The 19578-nt window shown below is 43.4% G+C and overlaps 1 protein-coding gene across 4 annotated transcripts in view; it reads left to right on the forward strand.

Annotated features, from left to right (window-relative positions):
• LOC119442109 (disks large homolog 1) overlaps nucleotides 1–16406 on the forward strand; it is a 673008-nt gene extending 656602 nt beyond the window's left edge. For all 4 annotated transcript variants that reach the window (XM_037706855.2, XM_049661898.1, XM_049661900.1 and 1 more), the window contains 10 exons: nucleotides 56–128; nucleotides 268–367; nucleotides 677–697; nucleotides 1989–2036; nucleotides 3210–3260; nucleotides 4530–4631; nucleotides 5767–5939; nucleotides 7392–7501; nucleotides 9800–9891; nucleotides 12569–16406. In XM_037706855.2, coding sequence (XP_037562783.1) covers nucleotides 56–128; nucleotides 268–367; nucleotides 677–697; nucleotides 1989–2036; nucleotides 3210–3260; nucleotides 4530–4631; nucleotides 5767–5939; nucleotides 7392–7501; nucleotides 9800–9891; nucleotides 12569–12675 — 877 coding nt within the window. In that variant the 3' untranslated portion in view covers nucleotides 12676–16406. The remainder of the gene's footprint in view (nucleotides 1–55; nucleotides 129–267; nucleotides 368–676; nucleotides 698–1988; nucleotides 2037–3209; nucleotides 3261–4529; nucleotides 4632–5766; nucleotides 5940–7391; nucleotides 7502–9799; nucleotides 9892–12568) is intronic.
• Nucleotides 16407–19578: the final 3172 nt, after the last annotated feature.

The raw sequence follows: 19578 nt of genomic DNA on the forward strand, positions 1-19578 counted from the left end.
GTGATTACTTCTCACAGTGCACGTTTTAAATCTCACTTTTTGTTTCCATTTGCAGAGTGGAGAGGAGAGAACGTGCAAGGCTTAAGTCGGTCAAGTTTCAAGGAAAGAGCAGTTATAGTGATGGCAAGGCAAGTATTCGAGTACTGTGCTCAAATGGTCCCTCACTGGCAGCCTGTGGGGCAACTTCTGAATCTTCTGCTGCCTTCAACAGTCATGTTTTGCTGAAAAAAAAAAAAAAAAAAACTTTGCACCATTGGTATTTTGCAGGGCACGCTAGAAAGGAAAAAGAAGAATTTCTCATTTTCAAGGAAGTTCCCCTTTATGAAAAGCAAAGACAACAGCACGGAAGACGGCAGTGATGTTGAAAGTGAGTTTAGTTTTTTTTCCCTGTTAGAGCTGTCACCATTTCTCTTTGTTGCATCACTTGTGTATCTTGGGAAGCATGCTTATAGACTGAAGCGTAAAGCTTGGGTTACTTTTCTTTTGTACAGTAGTTCACGCATTCCCTTGTTTCTTGTTTTTTGCTTACCAAATGTTTATATTCAACTTACTTGCATTTTATTTTTCGTACGTTATGTTCATACATCAAGCAGATTCACTGAGCCCATTACATGCTCCTAGAATGCTGTCAGTGCATATTTTACATGTTGTATTTTTATTCCACTCTGTTTTCCAGGGGAGGGGTCCCCAACCAAAGGTAAGGGAACAAGCCAAATGTTGTTTGCCTGTTCATGCTACTAGCGCTCTAATGTATTGTTGTTCTGTGAACACTGCTTGTTCACCTAGCTTTGTATGTAGCAGTACATCTGACACTTTAGTATGCTTCAATGTTTTGCTGCTACAAATTTAATTTAGTTAACATTGCATGCTTTCTGTGTTAATGTAATGTGCTCAACTCTAGCTAACATGGTCAGCTGTGTACGACTGTTTTCATATGTTTTTTGTGCATAGGAGCGAATTTATTTCTGGTAGAGCATTGCAGCTCCCCGACTACTTAAATGTCTTGGAATTTTCAAGGAAAATGCCAAATTTTAGCACTTCTTTATATTATATCAAGAGATTAGGTTCTTTTCTTTGTCATTGCACATGGATTTATGTGCTGCATTTCTCATCGTAGCTGTTTATTGGGTACTTCGGCATGTAATTCTCGAAGAGCCCCTCACCAGGTGACGGCACTGCAACGAAACAATCCTGATTGATAGATCACATAATGATGATTATGTCTGCAAAATATTATGCGTACATACATCATGAAGGCAGCTGAAAATTGTTGTGAAATTCTGTGCAGACTCATTCACAGGACAACCAGGCTCTTTGCCAGCAAAGATGATTTAGCAACTCTCGCCTACTATGTCACACGTACTACTACCTGCAAGTGCACAAATACACAGCAGCAGTGCAAACAATACAGGTATTCCCTGAAAACACAAAGGACGAAATTGCCACGTGAAATATGCTATGCAGGAAAAAAAAAAGCAAGGAAGAAAAATAAAATGTAGGCAGAGCTTATGAGGTAATCATGATGTAGGCTCTCGGTTACAATGTGGGAGAAGGCAAGGGAGGAAAATTGCTTGCGGATGCTATTCAAAGCAGTGGGAGAGTCTCTGCTGTGGGGACGGTAGCTCATCTCCTCGTACCACCACCTTGCAACATTTCATTTGCTTGTCTCCGCTATTACTAAGCCTTTATGAAAAATTATTATGGTAGAACACTTACTGACTGGCATTTTGTAACTACCAATGTATAACAAATTCTTGAAAGAGCCTGGCATGGGGTTCTTCAGTTGTTCGAGGTTTTGCAATCGAGCGGTTGACGTTTATTCTGTTTGAGCTTTTTCAAAATCCATGATTCTGCAATTCTCTCTGTTGCTTGTGCAATGCTGCTTTTTATGTTGGAGTGGTATAGGAAATCTAACCATGATATTGATTTGACTGCTTTTGAGGTGTTGTGTGCATGCTGTGCTCACACTGCTACGTTTCAACTCACAGACACAGCAAACACATCCTACGCAAGTGATAGCGAGGCGAGCAGCACAAGTAAGTACCAGACATTTCTGCATGTAAAAAGCTAGCTTTATGTTTCTTATTACTCGAGCCTGTAGTGATTGCACTTGTTTTTTGTAGTAAGCGTGGTTTTGCACTTTGGCTGTTTGTCTACTTCACGCTTGTCTGCAGTCTGGCTTCCGCTGAAGTTGACTGCAGTTTTGCTTCTGTGACTCATAACCTTTGCAAACTCGTGAGACACGGATACAGGAGGGAAGGGAGGTGACGTTTAGCTGCAACACCAAGTGCCTATTTATATAAAAACGTTGTGAGGCGAGAAGGTGGTAAAGACTTCCGACGCTGCTCGACGAGTGTCCCGTTCTGATGTCGTCGAAAAGCTCCGAGCCGCTCCCAGAAGCTCCGGCAACAGTCACCAACACCGCACGCGTTTTGTGCGAACGCGGGCAAAACGCCGACGGCGTGTTGCCGGTGCTGCTGCATGTCCAAGTTTATACAGCTGATAAAGTTACTATCATTACTCCATATAGCTCTCTACAAATTTGCTATCGCAATTGTTGCTTCGCCTTTCGGGTGAAACTGCGACAACTTTTTTCTTCAACTGCAAACCTTTCTTTCTGAAAAACCTGTGTGTTTCCTTGTAGCCTTGTGCGACTGTTTGGGTGGATAACAGTTCCCCTTCCACAAGGTAGAAGGGGAACTTTCTGCAGAACTGATTTGCCACATTCAGGTTCTCGCTGCTGTATCTTCCATTTTGGTTCATGCGAGGCATGCATCAGTAGCAAGGTTAAAACTTGGAACAGCTCGGAAAATGGTTCATTCAGAGGAACAAAAACATGGAATTTATAAAGATGCTGTTTTATTTGGTAATGAAAAGGAATCCAGCCCTTCGTCAACCTGCTCTGATTAAATTGGGGTTACATCTTTGTCTGACCTGTTATGCAAAACATCTGCAAATCTCATTTGTTGCTTTTATTGTTTCAGCCTCGGTAAACATCACCGTAAGCATATAGCCTTGTCTTTGGGCACATCCTCAAATAACTTTATGGTATCACTTGGTTTGTACAGGAGGCCCCTGCCTGCTAGAGCAGTCACATTTAAGCTGTTATTGAGAGACACATAAAGGGTGCCTGTGCAATTTTAGTCTCTTGATGAATATTGTTAATGCTAAGCATGCTTCCTCTTCTGTTATTTTCTCATCATCTGCAGGAGGAATCGATGAGCCTGTTCTGTCCTACGAGGCAGTGGTACAACAAGAAAGTGAGTAAAGAAATACCTTTCATTTTGATTTCCTTGCTTGGCAAAACAACAACCCCTTTGTAGCAGGACATGTTTCTGGGCAAGTTGGTGCTTACTTAATGACATGTAGCACAAGGGCACAACCACCAAGAAGACATAGAACACGTCAAAGGCATACCAATTTCACTCTTCGCCATTTTCACAGACACGCCTTAGGGGATTATGCCTCATGAAGTGGCTCCGGTGAAATACACAAAGAAATTCAGTTGGATAATTTCACTTTATCAGTACTGGTGCATCTGTGGTCAAACCTGGATGTTGAACGTGTTTTCAGCCAGCTGAATGTGATTAAATCTAAGGTAAACAATAGAACCTTCAATAAGATGACAAATGTCACCTTTACAGTGCGGCCTAGTCTCTGAAGAAATTATAAATGCTACTTCAGTTGCATGCTGTCTGAGCACGTTGTTTACAAAATCGGCACGATTGAGGTCTATGGGGTCAGTGATGGCACCGACCCGAGACCCAGCCATGCCAGCAAATGAATACACACAGAAGGTGCACGACCATACCAAGATCAAACGTTGGACATTTTTCTGTAATTATAATCACTACCAGGTAGTTCAACCTGATTTCCAGCCAGTGATTGTAGTTCAAGGAAGCATTTCGTTTAATTTCATTTTGCAATACGTTTGTGCACTTCACATTCACACAAAAAATTGCTTATTAATACTGACAATTTATATATTTTATGTCATTGTGGACTAAAAAAACTGAATTTTTCGCCCAGTGTAACTTTTTGTCTATGTAGATGCAATAAGACCTGTTGTGAGTGGGATTCTAATTGTCTGCAGTTAAGGCTTTTTTTTAATGGATTTTAGATGCTAGTATCGCGACGTTAGCTTTTTCAAATCTCGACTAGCCGGTGTTCTTATTTCTAATTGGCAACAATGCATGTAAGGCTGCAGAGCTGCAGACTATTGTTGAGCTTTTGCTGGTAATGCAAGATCATTTCATTTGTGGATCCCTCTTCATTTATTTTATGGGCCATTTTGCTGAGCAATTGTACATTGCTGACTTAGCAATTATACATTGCTGAATATTGCATAATCAACTTTTGACTAATTTATGCTCTTTGTCATCTTTTGACATTGTTATTCAAGACACTGTATTTTTGGGTTCACTCACATGATTCAACTGTGGTGCCCTCGTCACCTATTTTCTCTTTATTTCTTTGTCATTTTTCTTTTTGTGATGACTAAGACTATCTGTAATTGTTTGTTTTGCCAGTTTCCTACACGCGGCCCATAATAATCCTGGGACCCTTAAAAGACAGAATCAACGATGACTTGATATCCGAGTACCCTGAAAAATTTGGCTCCTGTGTTCCACGTACGTATATCTTTCCTCAAGTTCAGTATAGCACGAGCTTTTTATTCTCTGTTCATGTGAAAAGTTGTGCAAAGGCCTGTCAAAGTTCTGATAAAACCCACTTAAAGGGTGTAAGACTCGTAAGCCCACCCAGCCACCTTTTATTACACTGTCTCTAGGATCGGCTCAGTTCTTAGACATACAGCCATTCACGGAAAGTAGTGTGAAGAGCTAATGAAAGCTTCACTTTTACTTCACAACACAAGGCCTTATTTGCACTCACTTTTTTGAACACCTGACTTGTGCCAAGACCAAGAAATCAGCAGCTAAATGCTAACAAGTTTAGTAAAGCAATGAATGGGGCTAGTTGGTGGTCGTTCATGATTGTATTGAGTTTAGTGTTAAACTGATGAAAGACCTTAAAGAACGGACCAAAAAAAAAAGAACAAAAAGTGGACGTACGTTGCACCACGTACATCCACTTATAAGCGAAGCTTTACAGGCTCACAAGGGTGGTGGTGGTGGTGTGACACTGAAAAGTGGGCCGATCCTGGTGACAGTGCAGAAATGGTCCAAGCTCAATGGCACATACCCCTGTGGGCTTGGGGACCTGTAACGTGCCCTTGAACTACCCTTGTCACACGTGTAACCCAAAGAGACAAAATCACCAGCCCTTCTCCTGTCGAGAAAATGGGAGGAAGCAAAGCTTGCCGTCGCGAACCGCAAGAGCCGCGGACCCTGAGTTGCGGGAGCGCAATGTTGAGACCAAAACATTAGCGAAGAGCCACCGACCCTGAGTTAAGGGCAAATGAAGTAGAATGCCTGCGACAGTGTCACTGTGCCACAAGCTTCGCTTAACTTCATTTTCTCAACAGGGGAAGGGCTGGTGATATCTTGTTCTTTTTTTTGTCCGTTCTTTAAGGACTTTCCTCAATGTAACACTAAGCGCAATACAATGATGAGCTAACAAATTAATAGTGAGCAACCAGGAAATGTTTTGAGTGAACACTTCTAGGCTTTTATGGCTTCAAATTTCGTTCCTTCTACTGCACCCTTGGGAATGCCATGGCCTGTAGGGGTACTGCTTGGGTAGCCTGCTTTCGAGCTGTGTCATTAGCAGGTGTACAGATGTGCTTTGGATGTGCCATGTTTGCAGACACAACCCGACCAAAGCGTGACTACGAGGTGGATGGACGTGATTACCACTTTGTGGCCTCAAGGGAACAGATGGAACGAGACATCCAGAACCACCTCTTCATCGAGGCTGGCCAGTACAATGACAACCTCTACGGCACCAGCGTTGCCTCTGTTCGGGAAGTGGCTGAGAAGGTGTGTATGCTATGCATATTGTTACCCATTAACTCCTAAGCCCAAGCTGTGCTCAACCTACCAGTTCATGCTTATGTCACCAAGGACAAGCTACTTGTTCAGGCAGCAGTTCTTTCTGCATTTTGCAAATTCTTTGTAGTTTACTTTCCTCTTACTATTTACTTGGACAGGAATGTATATTAAAACTTACCTTTGTTTTGAAGGAGAGCCTCTTCTTAAGAACAAGCTTTCTGTTTTTTAATTTGGCATGAATAGAAAAGGTAAGCCATGCATACGTGTAATTTTCTTTTTCTTAATGAATAAATTAAGACCATAAATGTGGAGCAATAAGATTAAACATGAAATTATTTGCACTTCACTTTCTCTGCAGAGAACTTGGAAGCTGGAGGTGAAACATTTGCATTAAAGATTTTTGCTGAAGCCCAAAACTTGTGAATGTTTAGCGATGATACAAATAGCTTTCAGTGTATTATGGACGACACTCCCATTGCCCAAGAACTTATGATTGAGAACATCAAAATGAAATATAAGGAATAATTTCAGCAACCTTCAGCACAATGCACAGCACTGCTTGGGCAGGTGTATATTAGCCTGTGAAGCGCTGCAGAAGCACCACCATTAGTGCAATTGTGTCGCCTCTTAAATTTGCAGGCTGCGAACTGTAAGTCTCGGGTGAAAGTGTGTACTTGATGTTGCACTCACTTTTCTGGCCTTGCGGACTTTTTTAAATATCGCCTTTTGTTTTAGGCAAACATTACCTGTATCATGGCTAACTATGTGTACTTTTATAAATAACAAAAATATGCAAAAGAAGTATTTAAGGCCTAATTATTTTACAGCATCTGTTGCAATTGCGAGATTGAAGTCAGTCAGTAGTTGAAGCATGTCCATTTAATTAGGATATGTAGACTAGCACTAGCCTAAAGCTCTCAAACCCCTGAAATGTGCCAGCTGTGTTCCACATGATTCTGACCTACTGTGAATAATGATGTCATTTTGGGAAGGTAATATGGGGTGCCTACACCATGCGTTATGCATAACACCATGTGTTATGCCTACTACAGTGTAGGCACTGTAGTAGGCATAACACATTTTAAGGACGTATAGTATCTTGAAACTGGTGCGTGTGTCGAGATTTCTGATAAATGAGCAAGCCTTCAATACTGACTAGCTAGCTGCAGTTTCGTAATTGCAACACGTGCCTCTATCTGCTGCAGGTGATTTAAAACGAAACTTGTACTGCAGCCTCAAAGCATTTTTTTATTGTGTCGTTCCTGTGAACCAGTGTTTATTTAAGCCATTTTATTTTCCTTTGTTTGCCTTCTATAATTACATAGCCTGTTGGCACAGCTGACCTCTTATATCGATGTGGTGCTTGCGTTTGTGTTTAAACCACAAGATATGCTTTATGGCAAGCTTTCTGGTTTCATTCTTTTTTCTGTGTTCTCTTAGGGAAAACATTGCATTCTGGACGTAAGTGGTAATGCAATCAAAAGGCTTCAAGTGGCTGGCCTCGAACCCATCGCCATCTTCATCAAGCCAAAGTCAGTCGAGTCAATAATGTAAGTTTGCTGCTTTAGATAGATTCGTGTTGAACATAATTACACTCACTAGCCAATTTTTCTGCCCTGCTTTATTATTCATGCTTCCCCACTGCTTCACGAGCTATTCATGAAAATATGCTACAGCACTCACAATTTCTTACGTGGTGTCCCACTCAATCTTCCAGCCACCATTCGGTAGGTTTGAACGAAATTACTGCCGTTCAGTTTGTGACATAATGATTTCTCACTGTTCCAAGTGCTGTTGAGCCAATTTAAAGAGGTCTTTATTGACCGAGCCTCAGCCAATAACTTTCCGTCACTGACTCCCAGCATTGGTTAGCTCTAGCAGTCTATTCAGTTTGGCCATGATGCAAATTTGCTGCCAGCCTGCATGATGATGGATGGCTAACCCTCACTGGAAGCTCACCACTAATATTTTTAACACTGGGTATTTGTACCATCAGTGAGCATGCACACGAACTGGACTGATGGCCATTGAACCATCATTTGGGTCCACAGCAGGCAACCAGCCAGCAGCTACTGCGAGCACATATGAAGTTTGTCATTGAGCTTACTGGCTGTAAGGGTATAAACTCGCACGTGGGCAGAAAGCTACAAGCTGAATTCACACAACACAGCCTAAGCTGCTATCATAACAGAGGTCACATGTGACATCTGCACTTTAAGGCATTGCTCAATGATATGCAATCCATTTTGGGCTGCACAATATACATTGGGGGAACACAATGTACCCCGATAACCTCAACTATCAAGAAATTGCAAGGAGATACTATTTATTCCAAGCAACAACCCTGTACAAAAATTCGTAAACGAGTTTTGTGTTTTGAACAAAAAATGGGGTTAATTATATTTTTCCTTGAAACTCCTTTCGGTCTGCCCAATTATTCGGGCATTTCTGTAGTTTCCTCACTGTCTGAAAAATCAGTCAGCAACTGTATTTTCTTAGTTGCCATGCTCCTAACACCCCTTGTACATATAGCCTTCACCCTTTCTCGAGGTGCATGTGGAACTCTACAGAGTGGTTTACGTATATTCTTGTCAATCCACTTTCGAGAAAATTGACAATAAATTGATTTAGGCCTCTGTGTTGTCACAGACCGCGGAAAGCAACCTTGAAGTGTGTTTTTCTAATTTCTCGAGAATGCGTGAAAATGCAGGATGCAGCATGGCAATGTAGTACACCTAGCTTCATTGTCATCTCTGCATTGAGGGTGTGAAATGCAATTTTTACCACAGCAAACATGAGATGGTTACTTCTTCCATGTACATGGATATGCAGCTTTTGGCGTCTAACCAGGGTGTTTAAAAAAAAAAAATACATGCCTTTCACATTCGTAGCATACCAGCAGACAATAAAAACCAGTTTGAAAAGCGATTATGTCCCATAGCTCTATTCGGGGTTAAGGAAGACGCATAAATGTCAAATTGACCCCTCCACGATTCTCTTGCCCCAACTTTAGACTACTGTATTCCAGAAAAAAAAAATTTACATTGGTGATAACCATAAAGATTCTTAGCACACTGTCCTAGCAGCAGGGTTCACTTGAATTTGGATTTAAATGGGTGCTTAAATTCACCCTAATGGAATATGTCTCAAGTAAACTGCTGAGAAAAATTAACAAGCTGTCAAGCAAGGGGCTGAGCCTAATTTGACTGTGTTAGAGTTGGAATGCTCACACTATCAATCATTGCATTAGGTAGGTTTATTATAGTGTATCATTTGCAGGCGCAGCATGGAATCGGCTATCGCGAGACAGGGGTAATTGAAGATCGCTGGGAGAGGCTTTCATCCTGCAGTGGACATAAAAATAGGCTTATGATGTTGATGATTGTGGTGTGTTATGTGAACTTAAAATCAATTCACTGAGTTGTCTCAAGTGTAATCAATTGCAAGCAAAACTAGGCTTTTTAATTGCTGTACAAACATTTTCAGCAAAATTGGCGCATAATAGTTTTATATATCAAGGACAGAAGGTCTTGATTGACTGCTGTTTAGGCTGGGCAACATGCACATGTCTAAATTCACGTGAGCTGCACTTAGAAGTCAGAAGAGAGAAAGTCTCTTAACTGTCAGCTGCAACAAAATGAAGACTACTGAGTTACAACAATGTCTTATCAGCTTCATACTCTAACTATAGTTCACAAATATTTGAGCTACCTTATTTACTCATCTCTAGGCAGATTCCTAGAAATTAGAGGTCCATAAATGAAAGAAAAAAAATTGTTTGAACATAATTTAACCAGAATATCACAAAGCTAAAGTGATGTTTGACGTTGTCTTTTATTTTTTTCCAGGGAAATGAACAAAAGGATAACAGAGGAACAGGCACGAAAAACTTTTGAGCGAGCAGCAAAGCTTGAGCAGGAGTTTGCTGAATATTTCACAGGTATGTTTTTGTTGTGCTCCTTGCTTAAATGATTTTTGCTGTGTGGACCTTTCATTTCATGTGTACATTCGAACCCGGATATGTCGAATCTGAAGGGATTCACAAGAAAGTTCTATATATATAGGTAATTCAATAAAAGAAAATAAAACTTTTTTACGCAATATTTAAAGGAGATTTTACTGCTGTTTGTTATACACAATAATTCGTTATACAGTTAAACCTGCTTATAACGAGCCTCCATATAACGAATTCCTGGATATAACGAAGTTTTTCTATTCCCCGCCATTACTCCATAGAAGCACATGTATTTGAGACCTCTACGTAACGAAGTGGCAGCGGGAGACCCCCTCGATATAACGAATTTTCCCCGCCGACAACCTAGAGATTTCGCCCCAGATTTTGTAATTCTTGGGTGAGCAGCAACCAGAAGCACCTTCTCCGCCGTGACAGAATGCGAAACGAGCACAAGTGTACGTGCATGCAAGCGTGTGCGAGGCGGGCCTGCATCCCTCGACCCGGCGATCGTGCCGCCGCGGGCGTGACTTTCCCCCTCCCTTCATTCAAACCTGATCCTGCCGCTTGCTGCAGCTGGCCTAGCCCGCCAAGCCGGCACTCTCCTTTTCCAGTTGATGTTGCCGACGCACTGGCAGACGCTGTGACACATCACACTTGCTGTCAAACGCTGGCGGCATGTAGAAGCGCCGCTGCAGAAGCGAGCGAAGTGACCTTCGTGCTGTTTATTGCTTCAATGCAAACTGAGTGCCGAGAACACGCAGCACGCACAAACTACCAGCCGCCGATGCATCTACACTGCCTAGGCTCTGCCCCAACACAGATCGCTTTCAAGATACGGCCCGCGGGACCGCGTGCCGCCGCGCAGTACGCAGTTAATGCCAGAGTACAGTACAACGGGCGGCGCAGTACGCAGTTGATGCCAGAGTACAGTACAACGCCGCCCGCTATCCCTTCCCCCTTGCTCCCTCGCCGGTGCCTCGAGCGCAACGGAAGAAAGCGCACTGCCTCCCTGCTTTTCTTTCTTGCGCACGCGAGATTTAAACGCGGTCGTCGGCTCCCCTCGCACATTTTCACTCGCACATACGGCACGCGGCGACTGCGTTATCGCCCTTGGACTTTATACGGAACATCTATGAGCCAAAACCAACAACGCGTCATAGACACCATCTTTAGATAGCAAATACGGATCTCAAGGGTCATACTTTTGCTGGCGGAAACCGAAAATATGTCATAGTTGTCGCCCCCGGCACTTTGGGCGGCCAATGCCATCGTCAAGCCACCAAGCCAAACGACATGAAAAGTCAAAATGGCTGCTCGGGCCGGCGCGGGGTGGCAGTTCGCAACGTATGATGTGGGAACGGTCCCACAGTTGCGACGCAACAGCAGGGTTACCAATGCATTGGGTTTTATGGGAGCTGTGCCGGGACCGGCCGAAAACGACGTAACAGCCGGGAAAACGCAGCCCCCGGGAACGTGACAGAGGGGTTCTAGTGTAACACTATACAACGCCATTGTGACGCTCGCTCTTCGTTTCCGATGCCTCGCGCTTGTGCGAAACGACATGCGTCCACGCATCTGGTACCTGGTGTGACATTCCAAGGATGAGTGCTTCGACGAAAACGGAAAACGGGTGCGCGTTACAATCGAAGGCGCGTTACAATCGAGTAAATACGGTAAGCGTTTCTTTTTCGAATTTTCGTGCCGAACCTGCATATAACGAAATCCTCTTTATAACAAAGTTTTTCGGGAATTTGTCAATTTCGTTATATCCAGGTTTAACTGTATGTGGGTTTGATATATCCGGGTTCGACTGTAGTACCCTCAAGGCCCAAACTCATCACAATGGGAGTGGTTGCAATTAGAACTAGTAGTTGAAATTATGCAGCTTTAGCTTATAATTAACAAAAACGAGCCATGTCTTGCATGGCCAGTATTGATCACAGCCATATATGAATCATAAATCTACATATGGCAGTACAAAGCATACCGCACTTGTTCACTTTTCCAAACTCCTTATTCTACCTTTCTATTTTTGTCATTACTCATAGCGGTAACATAGATGTGCTGCTAGTTATACAACCTTGTAAAGTTGTGTCATTTCAATTCATATTTGTACTAGTATTATGCTATTGCACTTCTTGGCAACAAATGCAGGTCCTTCTAAGGCAGGAATGAGGCATTTTGTTGCACATTGTAAGTGCAATATAACCTTTTAACAGCTAAATTCACAGAAAGTTGCCTTTGACTACCGCCGTGGTGGTGTAGTGGCTATGGCGTAGTGCTGCAGTGGCTGCATTTCTGTGGGGGTGAAATGCAAAAAGACTAGTGTATCATGCATTGGAGGCACATTAAGGAACCCCAGGTGGTAAAAATTAATCCGGAGTCCCCCACTAGAGCGTGCCTGATTATCATATCATGGTTTTTGCACGTAACACTTCATAACTTTAATTTAGAAATTTGCCTACATGCCCGCATATTTGCAATTTTCTGCTGAAGAATTGTCACAGTAATAAGTATAGTTCTACTTATTCACAGTGTATTTCCATAGACAGGTACGTCCTCATCTGTCTTTTGCTTGGGCATAATTTGCACAATGTGCATTATCCAGAGATATGTATGCAAGAAATCGACAGCTCATATTTTTTTGTCATATTTCTGTCAGCGATAATTCAAGGGGACACGCCCGAGGAGATCTACAAGAAGGTCAAGCATGTGATCGACATTAATGGAGGATCGTCAGCCTGGGTAGCAGCAAAAGAGAAGCTGTGAGAGAACGGCAGCCATTGGACGATGCCCCTAAACACGGGCGAAGGGGAACTTATTTCTTTTCCAGTTAATTTCTCTTGTTCGTGGAAAAAGTGGCTTTCATGAAGGAAGAAAAGTTCGACCCGTGGATCCTCCATCGCAGAGTGAGAGAGAAGAGGTTATATGCATACGGAGCCATAATGCAGGAGGCATTTTTCTTTTTCCAATCGACCGAGGGCGTTCACCGTGAATGACAGTGGTGTGTGAATGTGCGCGTGTGCAGCAAGAACACTGACGCTGGGTGGGGGTGGTGTTGCATGATACACCGAGTGAGCCGTCACCCACTGCAAAGTCACCATGGCACAGAGAGAAGAGCAGTGACCGCAGCTCTAAGTCTCTCTCTGTTTCTTTGTGCATCCTTTTGTATCATATTACCGCTCTCTTGTCTACCAGTCACTCTCTCCCCTTTCATCCACTTTAACCTGTAATGTGTCATCCTTTGCCTGCCTTCTTTTTTTCCATGCCCACTTCTCGTGTGACAATAACAGGACCGAAACAGTTGTGAACGGGCCAGTCTGTAAAATTGTTAGCTGCTTCCCTGCATAGCCTGCTGTGCAAAAAGGCGATGCAACACAGCACAGCTGTCATGTTTCAACATAGAGGTTAGACGTATATTTGTACTGCGGCTTCAGTTGCAATGCTTTAAGTGCACGGATACTGTCTGCACCTTTACGAACCATGATCTGTGTGGCTGTTTGTGTCAGGCATACTGTGGAAGGAAGCTCGACTATAAATTACAGAAAGCACCAAGAAACCGTGACTGTGCAGTTTTTGTAATTATTCAAGCAAAACTTTAGAATCAAAGATAGAAATTGCTTATAAAACGAACTGAGCTTACAAAACACAAGGTCCTCTCTGCACATAAGATATACTGACATGCCCTTTTTTAAGGCTGATGGTGACATTCTGGAATGTGTGGATAATCTTTATTATTGTTTCTTGTAAGGTGGTTTCGGCAGCTGGCAAGTCGGGCACTCACTTTCTGCCCTTGAGGAAAGCCATGACAGAGGTGTAGTGTTGCTGAAACTTTGCTTTTGCATATCTGGCATATGTCGTTAAATGAATTAATTTGGTGAATGATGCCTATATGTCTCTAGTAGAAGAGGGCAGGCAGCACCCTTCATGAATATCCTCTTTTTTTTTTTTTTTTTGTTACTATACATTGATTTTACAGAATTCATTCTTTCTAGCGCTGCTATTCAAAACAAGCGTGCTTCGCACAGTTGTTGCACTTTCGTGTTTTACATTGTCCAACTCACTGTTACTCTCCTACCACATTCTGAGTTTGTTGTGGGCGGTTTCATAGGGGTCTGGAAGAGGTGCCGTATTGACGGTGCAGAGATGTCATGCAAGGCATTGCTTTAAGCACTGCACGGGTTGCAACACAGTGTACATAGAATTTACGAATGCAACACAAATGGATGTGTGAAGTGTACAAGCACCTGCCCCACACCCTTGAACGCGAGTAGAAGATGCTTGCAAACATGACTCACCAAGGGGGTTGGTGCATCATTGTGCCATTCGATTGTTAAATTCGTCTCCTTTTAGCTCTCCAAATTGTGGCTTTCTTGCATGCCTCTTACACAGCGCTTTGCTTTCGAAGGGACCATTCAAAGAGTATGGTAGTAGACCTCTGTACATTTCAGCAAGCACAGAAGATTGTTCAGGATTCACTCTTGTAGGAAAGACCTTTCTTAATGCTCAGGCTGTCCAACCAGGCTCATTACCAACCACCCTCTGTGTCTCGAGTTTGGAGAACTACATTGTATAGAAAGTACAAATGTTGCATATCGGAGGTTGTCAGGCAAACACAGGTTGAATATTTGAGGTCTCTGCCAATTGCCTGTCATGGTGAAAGGTTGGGGGGGGGGGGGGGGGGGTTGTGACACCGGTTGCTTATTGAGAACAAGCCTAAGTGTGGAAGCTGCATGGATACCACATGTTGCACATGGCATATTTTTGTTAGGCCAGAATATTGTTGACCACTTAACAGGTAACCTTTCTGTTGTGAAATCACTTTGAGCTCACCAACATTGCAGCAGTGATATTGTACTGTCAAGCTCATTGTTATCTTTTTTTTTTAGTTGATCTCCCCATATTTGTCTAGAGGAATGTATTGCAGTGCACATGTAACTTTTTATTTTTGTTTATCATATTGGCTTGCCTACTTTTTGAATGGTCCTTGAAGAAATGTAAGTGCAAAAGTGGCTACCAAAACACATTAGGCACTTCAATCCGCTTCGTTTGACTGTGTATCACAACTCCTTAGACCACAGCAGCCAAAAGTTATCCATAAGTAAACTTGCGTGACAGCAGCCGTAACTGAAGTTTGCAAACTGTATTTTCATTTGCGCAGCTTCTAATGGGAGTGTAAATTGCGTGTCATGACAATATGATTCTTTGCTGTTGCTGTTATCACCCTTGTCTGCCTTGGACGTCTGAAGTAGAAAAAGCATGCTTTGTTTCATTGAGCTGCTTGCGCGACTTGTTCAGTTTAGAGCTGTGAATGCACAAAATAAAGCGGTAACTGTGCGCTTAGCTCAAGCCGTGGCACAAGAGCCACAGTAGTCGCCGCTCCTTGCAAACTGGAGGTCACCTGTTTCACCGTCTGATGGCGGGACCCGTGTACAGAGAGAGGCCAGAAGTATTTTAACCCCACAGTAGCAGAAATCTTGCCCCTTCCCTGTTATTCCTTTTAGTAAATTATTTGCATAGCTCATGTTCCGTTGCACAAGTTCGTACATATATAATATCTAGGCTGTGAATTCTTTGCTTTGCTTCTTTACATTAAGCAATTTCTAGCAAGTATGCTGATGCTTGACGTGCCTACACCACTTAATTACATGGCTGATGGAAGAAAAAAAAAAGACTCCCAATGTCTGCAGCATATTTGCTTCTGCAATTGTTATTTGAATGCTCGCATTGTTTCTTGTGGGGCAAGCACGCTAACATCCTGCGTGCAGTTGATCACAGTACGAACGCGTAGTCTGGAAGCTGTAACATACAGTACAAGAAGTATCACACACTTGCGGATAGATGCACTTTCGATTCCCTTTTTTTTTTTATTGTGAGCACATGGCGATGCACATGAAACCTGTAATAACGTACACACACACACACAACACACATACGCGCATGCTTCATGCGCGATAAGAAAAGTACTAATGTCTTGGCTTGTGTTCTTAAGGTGCTAGTTTGTTTCGTGCTATTCTACATGGCATCGTCGCTGAAATGTTTTTCATTGTTACCCCCCATGTTCCCTCTCACTCCTCAGCTGGTGAGGTGTTGACAAGTTCCCAGCTGTAGACTAAATTCCCAGCGAGGACTTTGTGATATATATAGCATTTTGTGTTTATTCATTCACTGGCTCCCCCATTCCCATTCGTGTATTACTAACAAGCGCATTCGCTTTGCTGCTAGACAAGGTTGTTTTTATCATCAATGCACTGTGAATTGTGATTGTATGTTAATTATGCAGACATCTTTTTAAGTTTTATTGAGGAGGGTTACACCTGCAGTATTACATCATTGCTCTTTTGTTTTACTTTTGGCAATATGTTGAAGTCTTGCAGAACCCCCAAAAACGAAAAAAAAAAAAAAGATACTGAGATCTGACTGAGAACTATACAGACAGATATATATTGTATGTACATGTATACAGGTATACATACAAATAAATTTATGAGGAAAATGCTTGAAGTGCTAATGCTTGTTGCAGGCATGACCAGGAAAATATGGATATGCAATAGCAGATGAGAATTCTTTTATTTGAGTGCAGTTAGTTTTTTTCATTTTGAACTCGAATTATTACTTCATCAGATTGCTAGTGATGAAACTACAAATAGAACTGGTTGTTCCGATTTTACCAACCATACTTAAACTAAGATTTTAGGCACGGTTAGTGCTTTTGGTACTGCCAAAGGACAGCAACAGTATCAGTGAACATGTGCAGGAGCCACAGCCAACCACATCTGAAGTGCAAACAGCACTACTCCACGTAGAATGGTCTTTTGCGCACGTAGCAAGTGCCGACCAAGCCTTGCAGTACAGTGACCTGTGCTTCTGCCCTGACAACATTAAAAGATCTTGTGCTAAGCGCTGCCTCGTTTTTATTGAAATTTCGCAACAAGATTGCTTTTACTGGCCTTCATCATTCAATGAAACTCGTCATGATTGTTTCTGGGGTTTGTCGAGACTTTGTTGCAGACAGGCAACCAAACCAGCCCATATCTGTGCAGCAGCTCGCCTCATCCATTGGCAAGGTGCGCACCCGACGGCGATATCAGTCTTTTACCGCAGCATGTGGGAGCACTATTGGCCCAACGTCGGGCCGATATTGGCCTGACATGCGGCTCGGCTTACATTGGCCTAGTTTTGTGTGCTACTTCAGTTACTGAACAATGCAGACGAAAAAAATGCCATCTTGTTGCGAAATTCGAGCGAGAACAAAGCTGCCATAAACGCAATATCTTAATTTGAATTTGCTAAAATAAACATTGCGCAGATCTCGCGTACTGTGGCAATCGATTTAAGTTTGCTTCGATGAGCCGGCAAGACAAAACGGCACATCACGATAAAAAGCCCCTAGCGGATTGCTGAGACGAACGCGCCTCGGTGAAGTACCTTGGAGAGCAAAGGTAAGTTTTATTCAGGGCGATATCCTCGAGCGATCACTTTCGGTGATACTACGCCGACCACCTTCGCGAGATTTTGCGTGACTCGGCACCGGACGCGTAGAAGTAGATTTGGCGACATGCAAGGATAGCGAGCTTGACACAGCAGAAACTCAAACGCTTCCGTTGCCGAGGCGCGTGATCTTATCTCCGACAGCGACGGAGATAAGACTATAGAGGTGACTAGGGGCGCGATCTTGTACGCGTTCCATCGAGCCGCACACGATTGGTCAATTTGAACGTCGCGGTTCAAATTGACCAATCGGCCCGACCGGGGGGAGGGGGCAAGCTTCTGCTTTCCTCTACGTCACGTGATCGATAATAAATATCGGCAGTGTAAGCAGACTCTATACATGTATATCAAAGACATGGGACCCCCCCCCCCCCCCCCTCGCGTGTGCTTGTGAAGAAATTAAAAAGTAAAGTAAGCTCAGTCATAGCCTCAGGCTATGAGTAAAAAGTAAAAGTAAAGTAAAGTAAAAAAGTAAAGTAAGCTCAGTCATAGCTCAGGCTATGGCTCAGTAAATACAGTAAGTACGACAGGTACAGTGGGCGCTTGGAGCAACGGTCTCTCATCGCGCCACTGAATGGACCAGTCTTCGAAAACGCATCAGTGAGACGACCCATGCGATCGGAGAAGACATCATTAATTGTTAATTTCCGTTAAGCGTAGATGGCGTCGTCCTCGTCGGGGCGAAGTGCGTTTCACAAGTCAAGGACGACTTGTTCGCTGCGTCTTTGCGCTAGAAAACGTAAATACGCGCAAAAACGTGTAAGGCTTTTTTTTTTTTTTTTTTTCGAAGCTTTCGTCGCCCTGCTCCCTCATACGAGAGGGTTGCATTTCCTGCGGCAAGTGCATGGGCCGCTGTGTTTGGCGCTGAGCCGTGCTCCCTCAAGGGCTGCAGAAGATAGCGCCAACCTTTCCCTTACCTCACGAACCACTTACTACTGTCTTCCGATGTGTGCGAGCGTGCAGCCGTCATTTGCCTTTACGTCAACAGATTCAGAATTGTACAGAATATTTCACCGCACAGCATAGATATGGGATGCGTACGCATTTTAAGTAGTGCGTGCAACTCATTTCTGCTTCACTTACGCCGGTGCAAACAGGAAGCGGCCTTGTACCTCGCAGCATCTCGACTGATTGGTGTACTAGTGATGCATGAATGAACTCCGGTATTGTTCAGTGCATAGTGCACATAATCAATTTCTCAGGACGCGTGAACTCCGACGAGAACTGTCAGCGCCTGCAACAAGAGTTTACTTACGCTGTACTGCGCACAGCAGTAATTCATGCTTGTCGGCTGTCTGTTTCGTGCATTCTGTTGCGAGTCGGTGGAATGTCACTGCTGTCATCAACCCCTTCGTGTGTACATTGCTGGTTTGGGATTCCACAACAAAACAGCAACTACCAGCATTCCGTAATTGCTGGTTTGGGATTCAACAACACAACAGTAATTACCAGCCTTCCGTAGGGGCGCAATCGCAAACAAGATACGTTTCTCGCGCAGATCGTGCGTGAGCGCGGCCTAACCGGCACCTGAAGGGAAGCGGCGGAATGTATACCGGAGATTTCGACCACCTGGGGTCTTTAACGTGCACCTAAATCTGAGTAAACGGGCCTCGAGCGTTTTCGCCATCATCTAAAATGCGGGCGCCGCATTTGTTGCGCATTTGTTGCTTCAGAATGCGGCCGCTACATTCTCGCCCAAAACTTCATAGAGTGTCAAAGCCTTGACAAACACCGTGACAGTTTTTTCCATATGCAGACATGATTCGCTGTAAATTACCAACCCAAACGGAAGCGCCAAGGAATGAAATTGTGATAGTAGCACCGGTTTCATGAATTATGTCGGCGCGAAGCGACGAGAACAAAGGGTGGGTAAGTGGGGGGCGGGGGTTGCGGAAAAAATAGCGCGCGTCCCCGCGCGCTTTCACTCGCGCATACGGCGCACGGCGACGATTTTATCGCCCTTGGACTTTATACGCAACTTCACGGCGACGGCGACGGTAGAAATCCGCTTGAAGTGTCCATATAATTGCTATCGCAATAATAATGTTGCATATATAAAATTATTTTTATGTATTTTGTAATCATTTAATGCAACTTTTTCGGATGCACATCCATTCCTCCTATATGTACATCCAAAGTCAGATTAGCTACTGGCCTAAAGCAGGCCACAAGGAGCTCAGC

Source organism: Dermacentor silvarum, chromosome 2 (assembly GCF_013339745.2).
Source record: "Dermacentor silvarum isolate Dsil-2018 chromosome 2, BIME_Dsil_1.4, whole genome shotgun sequence".
Classification (NCBI taxonomy): Eukaryota; Metazoa; Arthropoda; class Arachnida; order Ixodida; family Ixodidae; genus Dermacentor; species Dermacentor silvarum.